We start from the raw sequence: 15,087 nt of genomic DNA, 5'->3' as shown, positions 1-15,087 counted from the left end.
TTTTTCTGGGTGTCTGTTGCACGATTCGTATTGAAATTTATGCAGCTTTAGTATGCATACCAATACAATTGTGGTTTTTGGTGATATCTTATTTCTATTTTAAAGTTATGTTGCAAAATAACCATGCATTTCCTTTATAGCAAGAATGATATAGAGGCAGCAAGAGAATAACTAATGAAAAGGAGAAAAAATGGAGTTTCCATTATGGCTCAGCAGATTGCGGACCTGACCTTGTCTCCTTGAGGAAGCGGTTAAGGATCACTCAGTGGGTCTCACTCAGTGGGGTTAAGGATCAACGGTTGCTGCAAGCTGCGGCATAGGTCACAGATGTGGTTCAGATCTGGTGTTGCCGTGGCTGTGGCATAGGTCCCAGCTGCAGCTCTGATTTGACCCCTGGCCTGGGAACTTCCATGTGCCACAGGTATGACCGTAAAAAGACAAAAAAAAAAATTTTTTTTAAAGTACAGGAGGAAAGTCAGAGTATGTAGCCACATTTCGGGAATGAATACTGGAGGCTTGGGAGAAATGTTCATCAGAGTCCAGTTCTCTTTAACATTGTTCAAAACAAAATCCTTGCGGGCTACTGCCTTGTCATGTCTCCTAACCATCACCTTTCTTATCACTTTTCTGTAAATGAATATTTCTAAGGTAAGGTTGGCAGAAGTCATCAGCAAATGCGAGCCAGCACTGATCTGGGTTCTTTTTTTTTTTTGTCTTTTTTGTCTTTTTTTGTTGTTGTTGTTGTTGTTGCTGCTATTTCTTGGGCCGCTCCCGCGGCATATGGAGGTTCCCAGGCTAGGGGTTGAATCGGAGCTGTAGGCACCGGCCTACGCCAGAGCCACAGCAACGCGGGATCCGAGCCGCATCTGCAACCTACACCACAGCTCACGGCAACGCCGGATCGTTAACCCACTGAGCAAGGGCAGGGACCAAACCCGCAACAACATGGTTCCTAGTTGGATTCGTTAACCACTGCGCCACGACGGGAACTCCTGATCTGGGTTCTAACTAGGCCAGACTTGAATTCAAATCCGACTGTATCTGGTGCCGGTTAAGCTAGTAATTCAGTCTCACGAAGTCTCGTTTTTCGTACTCCTCTAATGGACACTGTAATTCTCTTGTTGGCTTGTTGTGAGAAATTCAAGCGATGATCTATATTCAGTATCAAGAGCTGCATCTCATAAAACTCACTAAATGGTATTTATACATATTATATGTAGGACCAGATCTGTTCTGGGATGTGTACCATAGCTTGCAGCAGTGCCAGATCCTTAACCCACTGAGTGGGGCCAGGGATCGAACTTGTACCCTCAAGGACACTAGTTGGGTTCTTGGGAACAATTGCACCATTTTTAAAAGATAACACAGTTAGCCCCTTATATCACCCCCCCACAACCAATACCCAATTTTTATTTATGAGGGGAAAATCACTTATTGAACACAGGTACTGTTAAACTTTCTCTATTATCATGCCATTTTTACCCTCATGATGGTTTTGAGATATTATGATCTCAATATTGCCAATTAGTAGGCTGATTATGTCTTGGTTTGCTTAAAAGAGTCCCATTTGATGCCTGTTGGCCTCAATCCCCCATGCTCCTTTCACACTTGAGAGTGTCCCAGTGTGGGTGATGAATTCTGTGACCCTAAATAAATGAAACTCAAAGAGATCAAGCATCTGCCTTGGGTCACACAACTAATAAATTGCAGGGAGTGTTTATTAAGATAGACAAATCTATTTTTCTTTCTCAAATGTGTTTCCCATGCCAGGAAGAGAGACTATTTATTTGTGCTGTATTGTTTTAAAAGCAATACCTTGAGTCTTTTAGCTGGAAGGTATTACAGTAATAGGTTTAGGAAGAAGACTGAAGGATGACCTACTTCAGTCATCAAAAATGCCAGATTTTAGGAGTTCCGCCTGTGGCACAATGGGAGGATTGGTGGGCACCGGGAGAACTAGGATGCAAGTTCCATCCCCAGCCCAGCACGGTGGGGTAAGGATCCAGCATTGACACACCTGCAGCATAGATCACAACTGCTGCTCGGATCTGAACCCTGGCCTGGAAACTTACAAATGCCATGGGGCAGCCCCCACCCTGCCCCCCCACCAAAAAAAAAAAAAAAGAGAGAGAGAGACAGAATCTGGAGTTGTATTTGTTTGTTGCAAACTTTGACAAACTTTTATTTTCTTTGGGAAAAAGATCATTTAACCGAACAGTTTGTATTCCTTAGGAGAGAGAGAGATCACTCAAAGTTGGTGTCGGTAAAATGCTTCAAGGTCTCAGGCAGACCCTAGGTGACCTTCTCCTCTACGGAAAAGAATAGTCGTAATTGGAGAATAGACTCTTTGGTTTCCCCACCCCCATCCTGCGTCAGTAGTTCACTTGGGCTTTGTCATCCAAGACTGAGTCCTACTGTTTTTTTTTACACTTGGTGCCCTCATTTCCTATTCAAATGAGGATGGTTTCTATAGAAATTCTTCTAAATTCATGTGCTCTTTGAGGCTATATGTAGTTACTAGCCAGATGGCTGAAGCATGCTATTGTAATGCATGGCTAGTAAGCTCTTTGTTAAGTAAAAATAATGTCTTCTGTCAAGATAAGAAATAGCCTATAACACCCACAATTATTAATAAAACAAGTGAAAGAAGATAGAGAAAACTTCCCAAGAAGACCCAGAGCAAAATAATGGATTAATTAATTGGTTCTCATGTTGTAAAATGACTCAAGGAGGACAAAGGAGTGGGGCTGAAATATTTCTTCTGAACCTAATTGTGCGAACATGCCTAAATTTTACTTCATGTTTGGTGGAGGAAATGAGGAAAATGAAAGGCCCAGAGAGAGAAGGACAAAATGAGACATAGGAAAAGAGTTTCAGTGTTGTTTGAATGCATTTAAAATAAACTGATTGGCGTTCCCGTCGTGGCTCAGTGGTTAACAAATCCGACTAGGGACCATGAGGTTGCGGGTTTGATCCCTGGCCTCGCTCAGTGGGTTGAGGATCCGGCGTTGCCATGAGCTGTGGTGTAGGTCGCAGACTCGGCTCGGATCCTGCGTTGCTGTGGCTCTGGCGTAGGCTGGTGGCTACAGCTCCGATTAGACCCCTAGCCTGGGAACCTCCATATGCTGAGGGAGCGGCCCTAGAAAAGGCAAAAAGACAAAAAAAAAATAAATAAAATAAAATAAAATAAACTGATTGAACTGCTGACAAAGGATGAACAGGGAGATGAGGGTGGTCTCTAGAATTTGTTAAGGCTCCCTCTTCAATAAGGAATAGGAATAAAGATTATATAAAGATGTAGATTATATATAGATGATACATGTGACATACATGTATCATCCTATATACACGTATATCATACATATACATAAATATACATATATATAGAAAAGTCTTTGTTCCTATTTCCTACTGAATAATATCAGAACAACTTAATTCAAGATCTCCCACAATCTGGAGCTCCCGTTATAGCTCAGTGGATTAAGGACCCGACCTTGTCCCTGTGAGAATGCAGGTTTGATCTCTGGCCTCAATCGGTGGGTTAAGGATCTGGCGTTGCCCTAAGCTGCAGTGTAGTTTGAAGATGAGGCTAGGATCCAGTGGTGCTGTGGCTGTGGTGTAGACCGGCAGCTGTAGCTCCGTTCTGACCCCTAGCCTGGGAACTTCCATATGCTGCAGGTGGGGCCATAAAAAGAAAAAAAAAAAAAGATCTCTGATGACCTACAAAAGGGAGGAGAGATGAATCTGAATGTAGAAGGTAGAAGAGTGGTGGCCAGGGGTTCGGGGGTGTGGGGAATGGGGAACTAACCCTCCACAGGAACCATAGGAACAGATTCCATTTGACAAGATGAAAAATGTTGTGTGCATGGACAGCAGTGATGGTTACACAATAATGCAAATGTACTAATGTCACTCTGTAAACCGTACCCTTAAAAATGACTAAAATGTGGGTGTTCCCGTCGTGGCTCAGCGGAAACGAATCTGACTAGTATCCATGAGGATATGGGTTTGATCCCTGGCCTCGATCTGTGGGTCAGGGATTTGGCATTGCCGTGAACTGTGCTGCAGGTCACAGACGTGGCTTGAATCTGGTGTTGCTGTGGCTGTGTTGCAGGTGCAGCCCTTAAAAAAAAAAAAGATAATAATGGTAAATTAAAAAAAAAATCTGATGATCTAGACTTAACCTACTTTTCTAGTCTTATTTGCCTTTATTCTCATGTATGTTATTTATAAGAGTACTTACAAGAGTAACATGTTAAGTATTTGCTTGACACAGAGCTTTACATGCCATTTGTGTGTGTGTGTGTGGGGGTGTGTGTGTGTGGGTGTATGTGTTTGGTTGCATCTGTGGCATACAGAAGTTCTGGAGTTGGAGATTGAACTCCAGCCACAGAAGTGACAACACTGAATCCTTAACCTCTAGGCCACCTCTAGGCCACCTACATGCCATTTTTAATGCTAATTTTCATGAGAACCCTGTGAGTAAGTACCCTTCTGTCCCACATTTCACTGGAGGAGGACTGGGCCTTTGAAAAGTCCCGTAACTGCCCCCAACCAGGTCCCAGGGCCAGAGGGTGATCTGCCTCCCTGGTTGGTCCCTGCTTTGTGCCTTCCCCTGCTGCTTACTGCCTTTCGGATATCCGAAAGGTATTTCGGATACCTTTGCTCCAGCTTTTCTCTCTGTCCTCCGAGGCCTTGTTCACCTGCTCTTCTAAAGTGTAGCTCAAATGCCACTTCCTCCTTGAATAACTTACTCCAGGAGACTGTGATCTCACCCCCTTCCCCCAATTCCTCCAGGTCTTTGCTTCTCAGAGTGTCACAGACCCATGGCTGGACATCACCAGGAGCTCATTGGAAATGTTGAATCTGAGGCCACCCCCCAGATCCCCTCAATCAGAAGCTGCATTTTACCTGGATCTCCCAGGGGTTTATGTATAAACTGTGAGAACTGCAGTAGGAAACTTTTTCTTTCCTTTTTTGTTTGTACCTCTGTATTTGTACACCTGCTTTTTATTCTCAATTGGACTATAACCTCCTTAAGGACAGGAGGGTAGTATAGTCTCTTTTGAGTATCCATAAACATACAGAGTATAGACGAAGGCACATAATGTGTTTCATGATATAACACAGTACTTATGTTGAAAACATTTAGATCATTTTCTTCATCAAAAAGCACTGGGCTATTTGGCACGATTTTTGCCAGAGGACTAACAGCATCTCTTTTGACAATTATTCTACTTGTAATGTTTCCACAAAGCCAGGCTTTTGGTAATGGGAAGAGGTATAATATAGGTCCCTAGAATAAAGCGTCATTCCTTCTCAGAGCCTTTGGTGTATAACCAGCCCTTGCGATGCCACATCTTTCATTGCCAAAGCACAAATATAGATATTACGGATTTGGAGAAAAATCAATATGCAGAAAATAGAAATACGAAAGCTGAAGACTCCAATCAATTGCACGTGTGAAGTTCTGAGGTTGGTTTGTCTGCATTCAGGACACTCGCTGCCTTCCAAGAAACTTGGAATAGAATTTTGTTTTGACAGATATTTGATTCCAGGCTCTATTTTAGAGCAGATTTGGTTAATAGCAAAACTCAATCCCTACAGATGCTCCTGTACCACTGCTATCTATATGCCGAGGACCAATCATTAAAAGTTAGTGATCTTTGAAGCCATAGCTGTTTGTTTTCCTGTTCTTTGTTGAGCCCCAGTGTTTGCATGTATTTGTACCTCTCAGTGTTCCCAGTGAGGGTGAGCTGTTGATCCCTGGGATTGGCAGCTTGCTGGGGCCCTTCCATCAGCTAGCTCCTTGTTGCTGTACAATCTGGCTTCTCTGTTCTTTTTGCAGAACATGTAATTGGAGCACATGCATGCAAAGAAAAGAGGGGAAAGGCGTATAGGTGGCCCTCCTTATTATTATTATTCTTTAACTTCTACTGGCTCCACTTCAGCTGTCCATATGACCTCCCATGAAGTTCCAAATCTAAAAATTGTCTGAACATAAATCTACTCTTTGGAGCTGACAAAAATCCTTCTGTTTAGGAAGGATTCCACGTTACCTCTTTTTAGATTTTTTTTTTTTTTTTCCCCTGCGAATGTGTGTGTGTTGTTTCAGCGAGCGGCTCCCTTCCCACCTCACTCATTGGTTTGCTCACTCCCTTCTGTGATGAATCCATGCTTCCAGAACGGGGGCTTCCGAGGGACTGCGGGGAACAATCACTTCCAAATGAACTCGTGCCTCTTAGCAGGGAGCGTTCAGACCACACCCCAGGTAAAAGGAGGTCTTTCTTAATGCTTTCGAGAACTTTGAAAGGCTGTGCACTGTGGTGGTTGCTGCAAGAGGGCTTGACAGAGAGAGCTGCCGGGGTGTAGAGCAGTTTGACTGTATCAAAATGAAATGGTATAGACGGTTGGTAGAAAGATTGAACAGATAAAGGCAAAACTGCTTGCTGGCAACCCAAGGTGCTCAGGACAGTCCCTGGCATGGTGCGAATGCTGAGACACCCTGTAATGTCTCTTCTCAACAAGAGGCAAGTGGCCATCTGTGAGTGTGGGTGTCAACGTCGGAAGAAAGAGCACTTTTAGGGAAAGAGAAGAAAGGAAGGCACTGCAGCCCGAAACGGAGCAAAGGAGCAGTTAGCCTGCATGGCACAGGGGGAAAACAGTTCCTTAAATTATTAGTTGGCTGCCCTATAAGAAGGTGACAGTCTGAGAATTTTGAGAGCATGAAACCATATTTAGGAAAAGCTTTTAATCCTTTCAGCTCTGATTTCTATTAGTGAAGTCGTTTCCCAAGGATAGGAACTAAGACATGTTTTTTAACAACGGAGACAACTGAAAGTGTTAATTGGCATTTAACAAATGCAATGGTATTAACATACATCTGTTTCTGCTTTGTGGGGAAATGATTTTTCATCACCATAGCAATGCATTTCTGGGCTCCATTGGAACTTGGCCACGGTATGCAGTAAACAGCAATTTTTTTTTTCCTTTCCTGAATAAGAGATTTTGCAGTCAACTAGCTAACATGGAGCTCTTCATCTAAATGCTGTGTAGTGTAGCTAGTGTAATTTCAAATCCTTTTCCAACTGAATTCTGTGCAAAAAAAAACCCTCTGTACATCCTTGGTAGGATAAGAGGATGCTAGTTAAAAGTGATGAAAAGAGCTGCATGCTAACATTGTACTCCCAGCTTAAAAGTGAATACCGAACCACTGCCCTTTTTATAGTTGTTCTTCTGAGTCTATGTGTGTAGACCAGGCTTTATCCCTGATCTTGTTCTCTGACAGTAACCTAGGAAGATGAAATAAATCTTTAGTATCATTACACTTTCCCTTTTTATATAATTCTTGAATGACATCATATATTGGTTCCCTTAAAATTAAAAAAAAAATGTTCTACACCAATGAAGAAATTTTATGTAGGCTATGGGTATTTCTGTAGGAAAATATAACAATAAAGTCGAAGGAGACGATGTTACTTCTTTTCTGTTGTTTTCGTTTTCATTGTCAACATGTGGTTATGCTTAGAAATTCCTTGGAGGGCATCCTTCTAAAAGCGTACCTTATTCACTAAAGCATCAGCTTTTATCCATACTTGGTGTCCATTTTATTCACTACAGTGGTAGCTATTGACCTTTCAAAAAGTCAATAGTTTATAATGTATTGGTGATGGTCTATTTGTATTTTAGAGACTTAAGGAGAAAGCCTTTTGGGGAAGTAAATTTTTGTCACTGTGTGTGCATTAGACAGAAAAGCCACTTACTGTTAATAGTGGTGATAAGTGTATTGTAATCACAGGGCACTTATACTGAAGACTTTCATACATCAGCATTTAAATTTCCTCTGGGAGGGACCTCAGAGAGACCTGTAGTCATCATGTGGGGAGAAGGCAGGCCTACAGAACCTGAGGACAAAGTCACAGCTTCACTTCCTCTTTGACTCTAAAGGACTGTCTTTATTTCCTACCTAAATGAAATTCTATGATGAATTATCTGAACTACCCTCAGAGACTTCTATGCTAAAACCACTCTCCATCCATCATGATATTGATGAGATTAGTCATGTAAAGAAGCCTTCCTAGAAAATAATCCATCTGGAAAGTGTGTTGGAATGTGTATCACTGATAAGATTAGTGGGCTCCCCAAATCTCTCGAGGGATCAAATGTTCTCTCCTACAAAGGAAAGCATTGTTTTATTATTTTCGGATGATAAGCTGCAGCCTGGGGAATAAATGACTACAATGGGGGAATAAATGACAATTATTTTTTAAAGGCAGAAAATAATATTGAAAAGTGAAAGTTGGCTCAGAAGGGTTTGTCTGTGCGTTTTTAATCCCCTAAGGACAATGCATTTTTTCTAGAAGGCATAGGTGTTTTAGTTTTTTGGTTACCAGAAAGTGATACCCTACAGTAAGTGCTCCAGAGTTAGTTCATTAGACTCTCTGTATAACTTGGGTGAAATCTCCTGCAAGGGTATCCAGTTCTCTTTGTTTGATTTTGTAGACACACACACACACATACACACACACACACACAGGATTTATAATCTGGTGTCCCAGGTAGCCTGTTCTTGGTGCCCCTGACCGTAGCCTCACGTTGTACCACCATACTCTCAGTCTCTCTCCAACCCAGATTTGAGATCACCCAGCATGGCTTTTGTTGTCACAATCACAGTCTTATCAATGTTCTTATCTCACAGTTCCGTGACCTTCACAAGCTTAATGCCCTTTCTGTGTTTTTTTTGCCTCAGATACTCAATCTCAAGGCCATTGATTTATTATTTTCTAATGGTAAACTACAACCTGGGAACTGTGATCTGACTGCAATGGGGCACTAAATACAATTATTATTATTATTATTATTATTGGTCTTTTTAGGGCTGCACCTTCCACATATGGAAGTTCCCAGGCAAGGGGTCGAATTGGAGCTACCGACACCACAGCTCGTGGCAACTCACTGAGCGAGGCCAGAGATCGATCCTGAGTCCTCATGGATATTAGTGGGGTTCATTTCCACTGAGCCATGATGGGAACTCTGAAAATTATTTTTAAAGACAGAATATTAAAAAAAGAAAGTTGGTTTAGAAGGGTTCATCTGTGTATTTTTTTCCGTCTCCTAAGGAATATGAATTATTTCTAGAAGGCATTGGTGTTATAAGCCTAGACCTTATAACCAGCCAAACTTACCATACTACTAAATCCTTAGCCCTCACCTCCCATGGTGTGACCCCAGAGTATTCTCCCTAATACCTACCATGTTTTCAAGTCTGATGTCTGAGCCATAGAGCTTGCTAGTCCCTAGGGTCTGAGGTCCCTCCTCTTACCTGTCCACAATGAGCTCCGTGGTGGACCCTTTTCTGCCCCCTCAATTTCCAACAGCAACATTCTTCTATCACATGAATGCTACGGTTCACTTTCTCTGTTCTTATGATAGGCAGTTGGACATCCCTGGAGAGAGTAGCAAACAGCCAAGCAAATTGCTTTCGCTACAAATTCATGGAGTTACATTTGGGCTGGGCCCTCACAGTTGTCTGTCAATTCTTTTATTTATTTATGGTCAGGCCTCTTTCCTCTTGCTGTCAATGATGCTCCAGGCTTTTCTACATCTCTTAAAATCTGGTGTCATCTTTACTAGTTTCTTCCTCAGCTGTGGGGCCATTAATGGTAGAGAATGGGTGTTTTAACCTTGGACCTCTTCTTATTTGTGTTTACCCCCTTGTGATCTCATCTGGTCTCATGGTTTTCAATACCATGTGCAGGTTAACAACCTTAATGCTTTTATCTCAGCACAGTCTTTCCTCTGAACTTTGCAGCGGAAATCCCCACATTTCTGCTTGGATGTATATTTGCCATATCAAATTTGATACTGATTCTCAAACCTGCTTCACCTTTTGCTCTCCCATTTCAGTGAATAATATCTCATTTCTTGCAGTTATTCAGATCAATTATTTTGTACTTGTCTTGACTCTTGTCTACCGCTTATATCTTACATCTAATTTTTCAGCAAATTCTAAGTTTTTTGCTTTAAGTTAAAGTCAACCCCAGTTTTACCTATCATTTTCTCTCTGTATAACTAGTCTTTGCAGCACTTACCACAAGTGAAAATACTATTTTTCTTATGTATTTATTTTGTTTATTGTCTCCCTCCACCAGAAAGGGTAGAGGTTTTTGTTCACTGTTGTCTTACCAACATTAGAACAGAGCCTTGCATCTGCTAGGTGTTTAATAAGATCTTGTTGAATAAATGAAAGTGAGTGGAAGGCAGCATATTCTAGTGAGGTTTGGTTTTAGCAGGAATGTGGGAGCAGGACTGAAGTCCACATAAAAGGACAAATATGTAAGTGGGTGACTAGATGTGGTCATGGGAGGGCCTTGAAAGTTCTCTTCTGCTTGCTTCTTTATCTCAGTGAAATGGGAAACAAAGTCATCAGCTCAGAGCGAGAATGGGGAAGAAGATGCTAGGGGTTTGGAGAAAGAGGAGATGTGAGTTTGCCAGTGAGTTGGAGAGTAAATGGGCTATGGAAATAAAATATGATTATAGAGCAGCATTAAAGGGCTTGCTTGAGGCTCAGAGTCATACATTTGAAGTGAAACCAGCAAGCATGGATGTGTGATTTTTTTTTTCCCCTGACCACATTTACCCCTGTGGTGCAGGAGTAGAATAGGTAGGGGTTAGAGTCCATGAACAGTATGATTTACCCAAAGCAGGTGATGATGTGAGAGCAGGCAAGGCATTTGAAAAACAATGCACAGGGGTAATTGTGGTCAACTCGGTCATTTGAGGCTGACAAAATAAATAAATAAATAAATAAATAAAAGGGTCTGGGGAAACTTAATGTTGGAAGGACTAGTAGATTTTTATTTTGGTGGGTTTTAGAGAACTTGGAGGGATGGATGGTTTGGAAAGAAAAGAAGAATTGGTCAGAGAAAGGAAAAAACCTGAAATTATGGAGGGGTTGTGGCTCTTGGTCGTTGCTAGGGATGCGAAGGGCAAGGAAGAGGAGACATCAGTGAATCACACTGTTAGAGAAGTGACTTCTGTGCTGTGATATTGGGTATTATAAAAAGCCTAGTGTTAGAAGGAGTGGAAATAACCCAAGAACTGAACCTTCAAAGAAAGAAGGGATTAAATTGGGTGTGGGCAGATGACACAACAAGGAGAAGCAGAGAATGATACAGATGGATGGATGGCAGGAGCCTCAAACCTTGAAGTTCATAGGCAAGAGGGAAGGAGGAGAATTGTCTGGAAGCAGTAAAGAGGGACAACTATGCTATTTGTGGACCCAGTGTGAGTGAAAACAGCTACCAGGAGAGCTTCTGGGAAAGCAGAGTTCTCGGAGGAAACCGCAGTGTAGCTAGAGCTGGAATGTGCAGAGAAGAGATTAAGGATGCAGAGGGTTTTGGTGATGATTGTCTGAATTCCAGAAAGTGTATGGTGAGAAGGTTCCAAGAGTTGGAGTGGGCATGAGAAAGGAACAAACTATGGGTGTGCATCGCACATGGGGATACAGGGATGGCTTGGAGCTCTGGGTTTCTCATGCGGCTGATGTGATGAGGGTTACAGGGCCTGTTGGGATAAAGCACACAAAGGTGGCACAGCCTCAAGGGGGAGGAGCATGGGGGTCCTGCCAAAGCCATCCTGTTTCTTGTGACAGAGGCCTGGCGGTGGCAGAGTGACGGTGTTCCTCTGATGCGATGGGGCTGATTGTATCACGAACACAGATTATATCAAAATGATTCCCGTGACCTTCCAGACTCCCCCACTGCCCCACATCCAGAGCTTTTCTGTATCTTTATTAATTTCCTTGGGTCTCAAGGGAGGCCATGTTTCCTCTGTTGTCTCCTCTTCTTTTCCTGCCTGCTTCCTCCAGGTTCTTGCTCCATCCACTTTCTTTCTTACTGATTCCTTCCCCTCGTCTACAGATATCTTCATGGTCTGTCTGATGGGTCTGGCTGTCCCTTTATAGACCAACATAGGCACCACTTTGACTGGACTTTCCTCTCTAATGATTCTCCACGTCTCTTCCTACTTCTCATCCAAACATCTCAAAAGAGAAACCTCTCCCACCGTCTTCTCTTTCTCCCTTTCCATGTAGTCCTCCATTGACCACTTTTGGCTTTCTGTCCTGATCTCTAGCCTTTGTGTGTTTTGAAATCAGCCTCACCTGTCTAACGTTCTAATGTGACAGCATCCTCCATCCGACAGCACTTTAATGCTTCTCTGTTGTCAAGAGGACAAAAGCCAAGCTTGATCTGCACCCATGGCTTCTTTCCATGCCTTCACTCGTCTCGTTTCCTCAGCTTGGGAAATCCTTATCTTCCTCTTCACTTGGACTTAAATTCCAGGTGCTGTCTTTACAGAGCTTCCCAGGGTGGGTAGGCATCCCCCATTGCTTTTCCCTTCTTATTCTGTGCACATGTTTCCTACCTGTGTGAGTGGTCTATCCGCTGTTTCCTATGTGCTGTTGTATCCCTAGCTCCTACGTGCCTGCCACGCAGCGCATACTTAAAATGATTTTTGAATGAATAAAGAAGGCCTGAAAGATAAGATATATTCCTGAGAAGAGGCGTTCATATCCTGATAGCCAGAAAAGTAAAGTTTCAATTTGTAATTCATATTTTAGCCTACTTGTTAATGATATATGTCAGAAGTTTTAGGCATGCTTGGTGATTATGAGTCAACCTGCTGACCCAGGGTTAAATGAATGAAAGTCCCTGACCTCTGTGGGGTCTTCACAGTTTCTGGTCTGTTTTGAAACTAACTTTTATCCATGTTAACTTGTAACATTCCAGCAGGCCAACTTGCCAACCATCCTTTCGTTGCCATGTCCTGCAGTGAGATCTTTCGGGGGTTGTAGTTCTTCCTCTGATAAACATTTTCATCAAAAAGGATCTGATATGCTATTAGGATTTTAATAGCTATTCTCTTCAGCATCATACACCTGCTCACAGGACAAGAGGCAGCTTAAAAGGATAAATGAGATAACTATCACAGTCTATAGAGAATAAAGTCAAGATAAACCTTTGATAAGACAAAGTCTAATTTATTACATGTCTCATAGGTCTCTCCTGGTGACTCTGAAGCCAAACCTCTGATCTTCACATTTGTCCCCACTGTCAGAAGACTACCAACCCACTCCCAGTTGGGTGACACCTCTAAGTTCCTTGTTAAAATTCCTGAGGAACCAAGTGATAAGACTCCAGAAACTATAAATAGGGTAGGATTATTTTTATTTTTATATTAAGCAATTAACATTAAATAATAGTAATGACTTGAACATTGTGTGGATGTTTATTTTCCCTGCTTAAAGTGACATGACTGTGAAATCCAAGATTGGCTAAAAATGTAATTATGAATTAGGAACTTCACAAAAATATAATTATGTTATCAAATTGGAGGTTCTCCCCAATACGGTCTTTCAACTCTTTGGATTTGATATCCTGTTGTTTGCAGTTTACATGATATATTCTCTCCCCTGGCACCTCCCCTTCCCTCCAACATATCTTGATAAGAACAAAATTTAAAAAATTAAATTTATCTTTAAAGAAATACTAGATAAAAGAGTGATGTGTTATTTTATGTGTAACAGGTTAGCAACATTAAAAAACATAATATCTGATGTTGAGGAAATTGCGGTGATATTGATATGCTCACTTTGCTGCTAGTTTTTGTGCATGTATACAGTTTTTTTTGGAAAACCCTTATCCACAGTCATAAAACTGTTCATAACCTTTCAGTGATCTAACTCTTGGAAATGTATCCCAGAGAAATAGTATAAAAGAAGAAGAATGTTATGTAGGAAACTAATTAGGGAAAAATTTTAAAGGCCTAATATCTAACAGTCAGAGAAAAGTTAAGAATATGATAATACATCACCCTGACAAAGTTATAATTATAATGATTATGTGATTTCATGGAACATATTAACACCCTAATATTCAATGATATAATAAGTTATAAAGTGATATTTTTACTCTGATTATATCTATCTGAAATGAGACCAAGACTGAACATGAAATTACAACAAACAAAAACCTAAAAATAACGTGTACAAGAATGATGACATTTTGGGTGAAAAAATTTCTCTTTAAAATGCTTTTTAATACTGTCTTATTATAAATGAAGTGGGATTGGGGGAACTTTGTGGTATTTTTGAGCCACCTTGTAGGAGATGCAATTATCTGACTCTCTTTATAGGAAAACATCTAGCAGGTAGTAATATCTCTGTGCACCTAGGACTTACAATGCTATCTTATTTTTATTTCAAAGACTATTGGGACCAAATTATTTCAGAAAAATCCTGAATTCCACATAAGGCACTTTTGGGACGTTTCCCCCTCACGGTATCCAAGTACATACAATATATTCACGGGTCTTTTGTGATTTGGTGCTGTGAGTTTACCAGACTATAGATGTATGCATCAATCTTGGTTGCAAGTTTCCAGAGCTTCCTAAGATAATGATATCTGCTGATTGCAATGGTACCCACACCACTACATCTTTAAAAGATTAAAGCTTTTTCTTCCTCTTTTTTTAATAGTTCAACATTACACTAGGACAGAGTAAATCATTCCCTTATTCTTTATATATTTAAAAACTGTTTACTGACCACAGGCTATCTGCTTGGTGCTGTGGATTGCGAATGAATAAGGTCAGCTCGTATAACTTATTTGTTATTGGGAAGGCAGACAATGAAAAAAAGTAAAAAATATATAATAAACTCTCAGGTGGTGATAAATGCTGGAAAAAAATACATCAAAATAAAGGAGTAGAGAATAATGAACCGTGGGGGCAAGGAGTTATTACAGATCATTAACAATGTTTTCAAAAACGACTTCAATTTTGCCAGGTCTTTAGCTATTCCATTTAGTTATTCTATTTAGTTATTATGTTACTTTCCATAACAAACTGCAATCTGTTTTTGAATATTTCTATTTTTAATTTAAACTTCCTTCCAATTCAGGTTTTGCTACTACAAAGTATTGTAATTTAGTATATGAAATGACCACTGTCAGAGAAATCATAATTAGAGGTAACTTGTGTTTTATTCTGAATATCTTATCATCAGCTGAAAAGTGTGGAATGGTC

General features: G+C 41.0%; 1 protein-coding gene across 9 annotated transcripts in view; it reads left to right on the top strand.

The window, feature by feature from the left end:
- Window positions 1-15,087, top strand: part of MLIP (muscular LMNA interacting protein) — a 232,110-nt gene that overhangs the window by 86,272 nt on the left and 130,751 nt on the right. For 8 of the 9 annotated variants that reach the window (XM_047796250.1, XM_047796249.1, XM_047796248.1 and 5 more), the window contains exon 2: window positions 13,061-13,216. The exons of the other annotated variant lie outside the window; for it this stretch is intronic. In XM_047796250.1, the coding sequence (XP_047652206.1) occupies window positions 13,061-13,216 (156 nt within the window). The remainder of the gene's footprint in view (window positions 1-13,060; window positions 13,217-15,087) is intronic. 9 annotated transcript variants of the gene reach the window in all.

This window comes from Phacochoerus africanus, chromosome 9, assembly GCF_016906955.1.
Source record: "Phacochoerus africanus isolate WHEZ1 chromosome 9, ROS_Pafr_v1, whole genome shotgun sequence".
Classification (NCBI taxonomy): Eukaryota; Metazoa; Chordata; class Mammalia; order Artiodactyla; family Suidae; genus Phacochoerus; species Phacochoerus africanus.
This window is presented reverse-complemented; position numbering and strand designations above follow the sequence as displayed.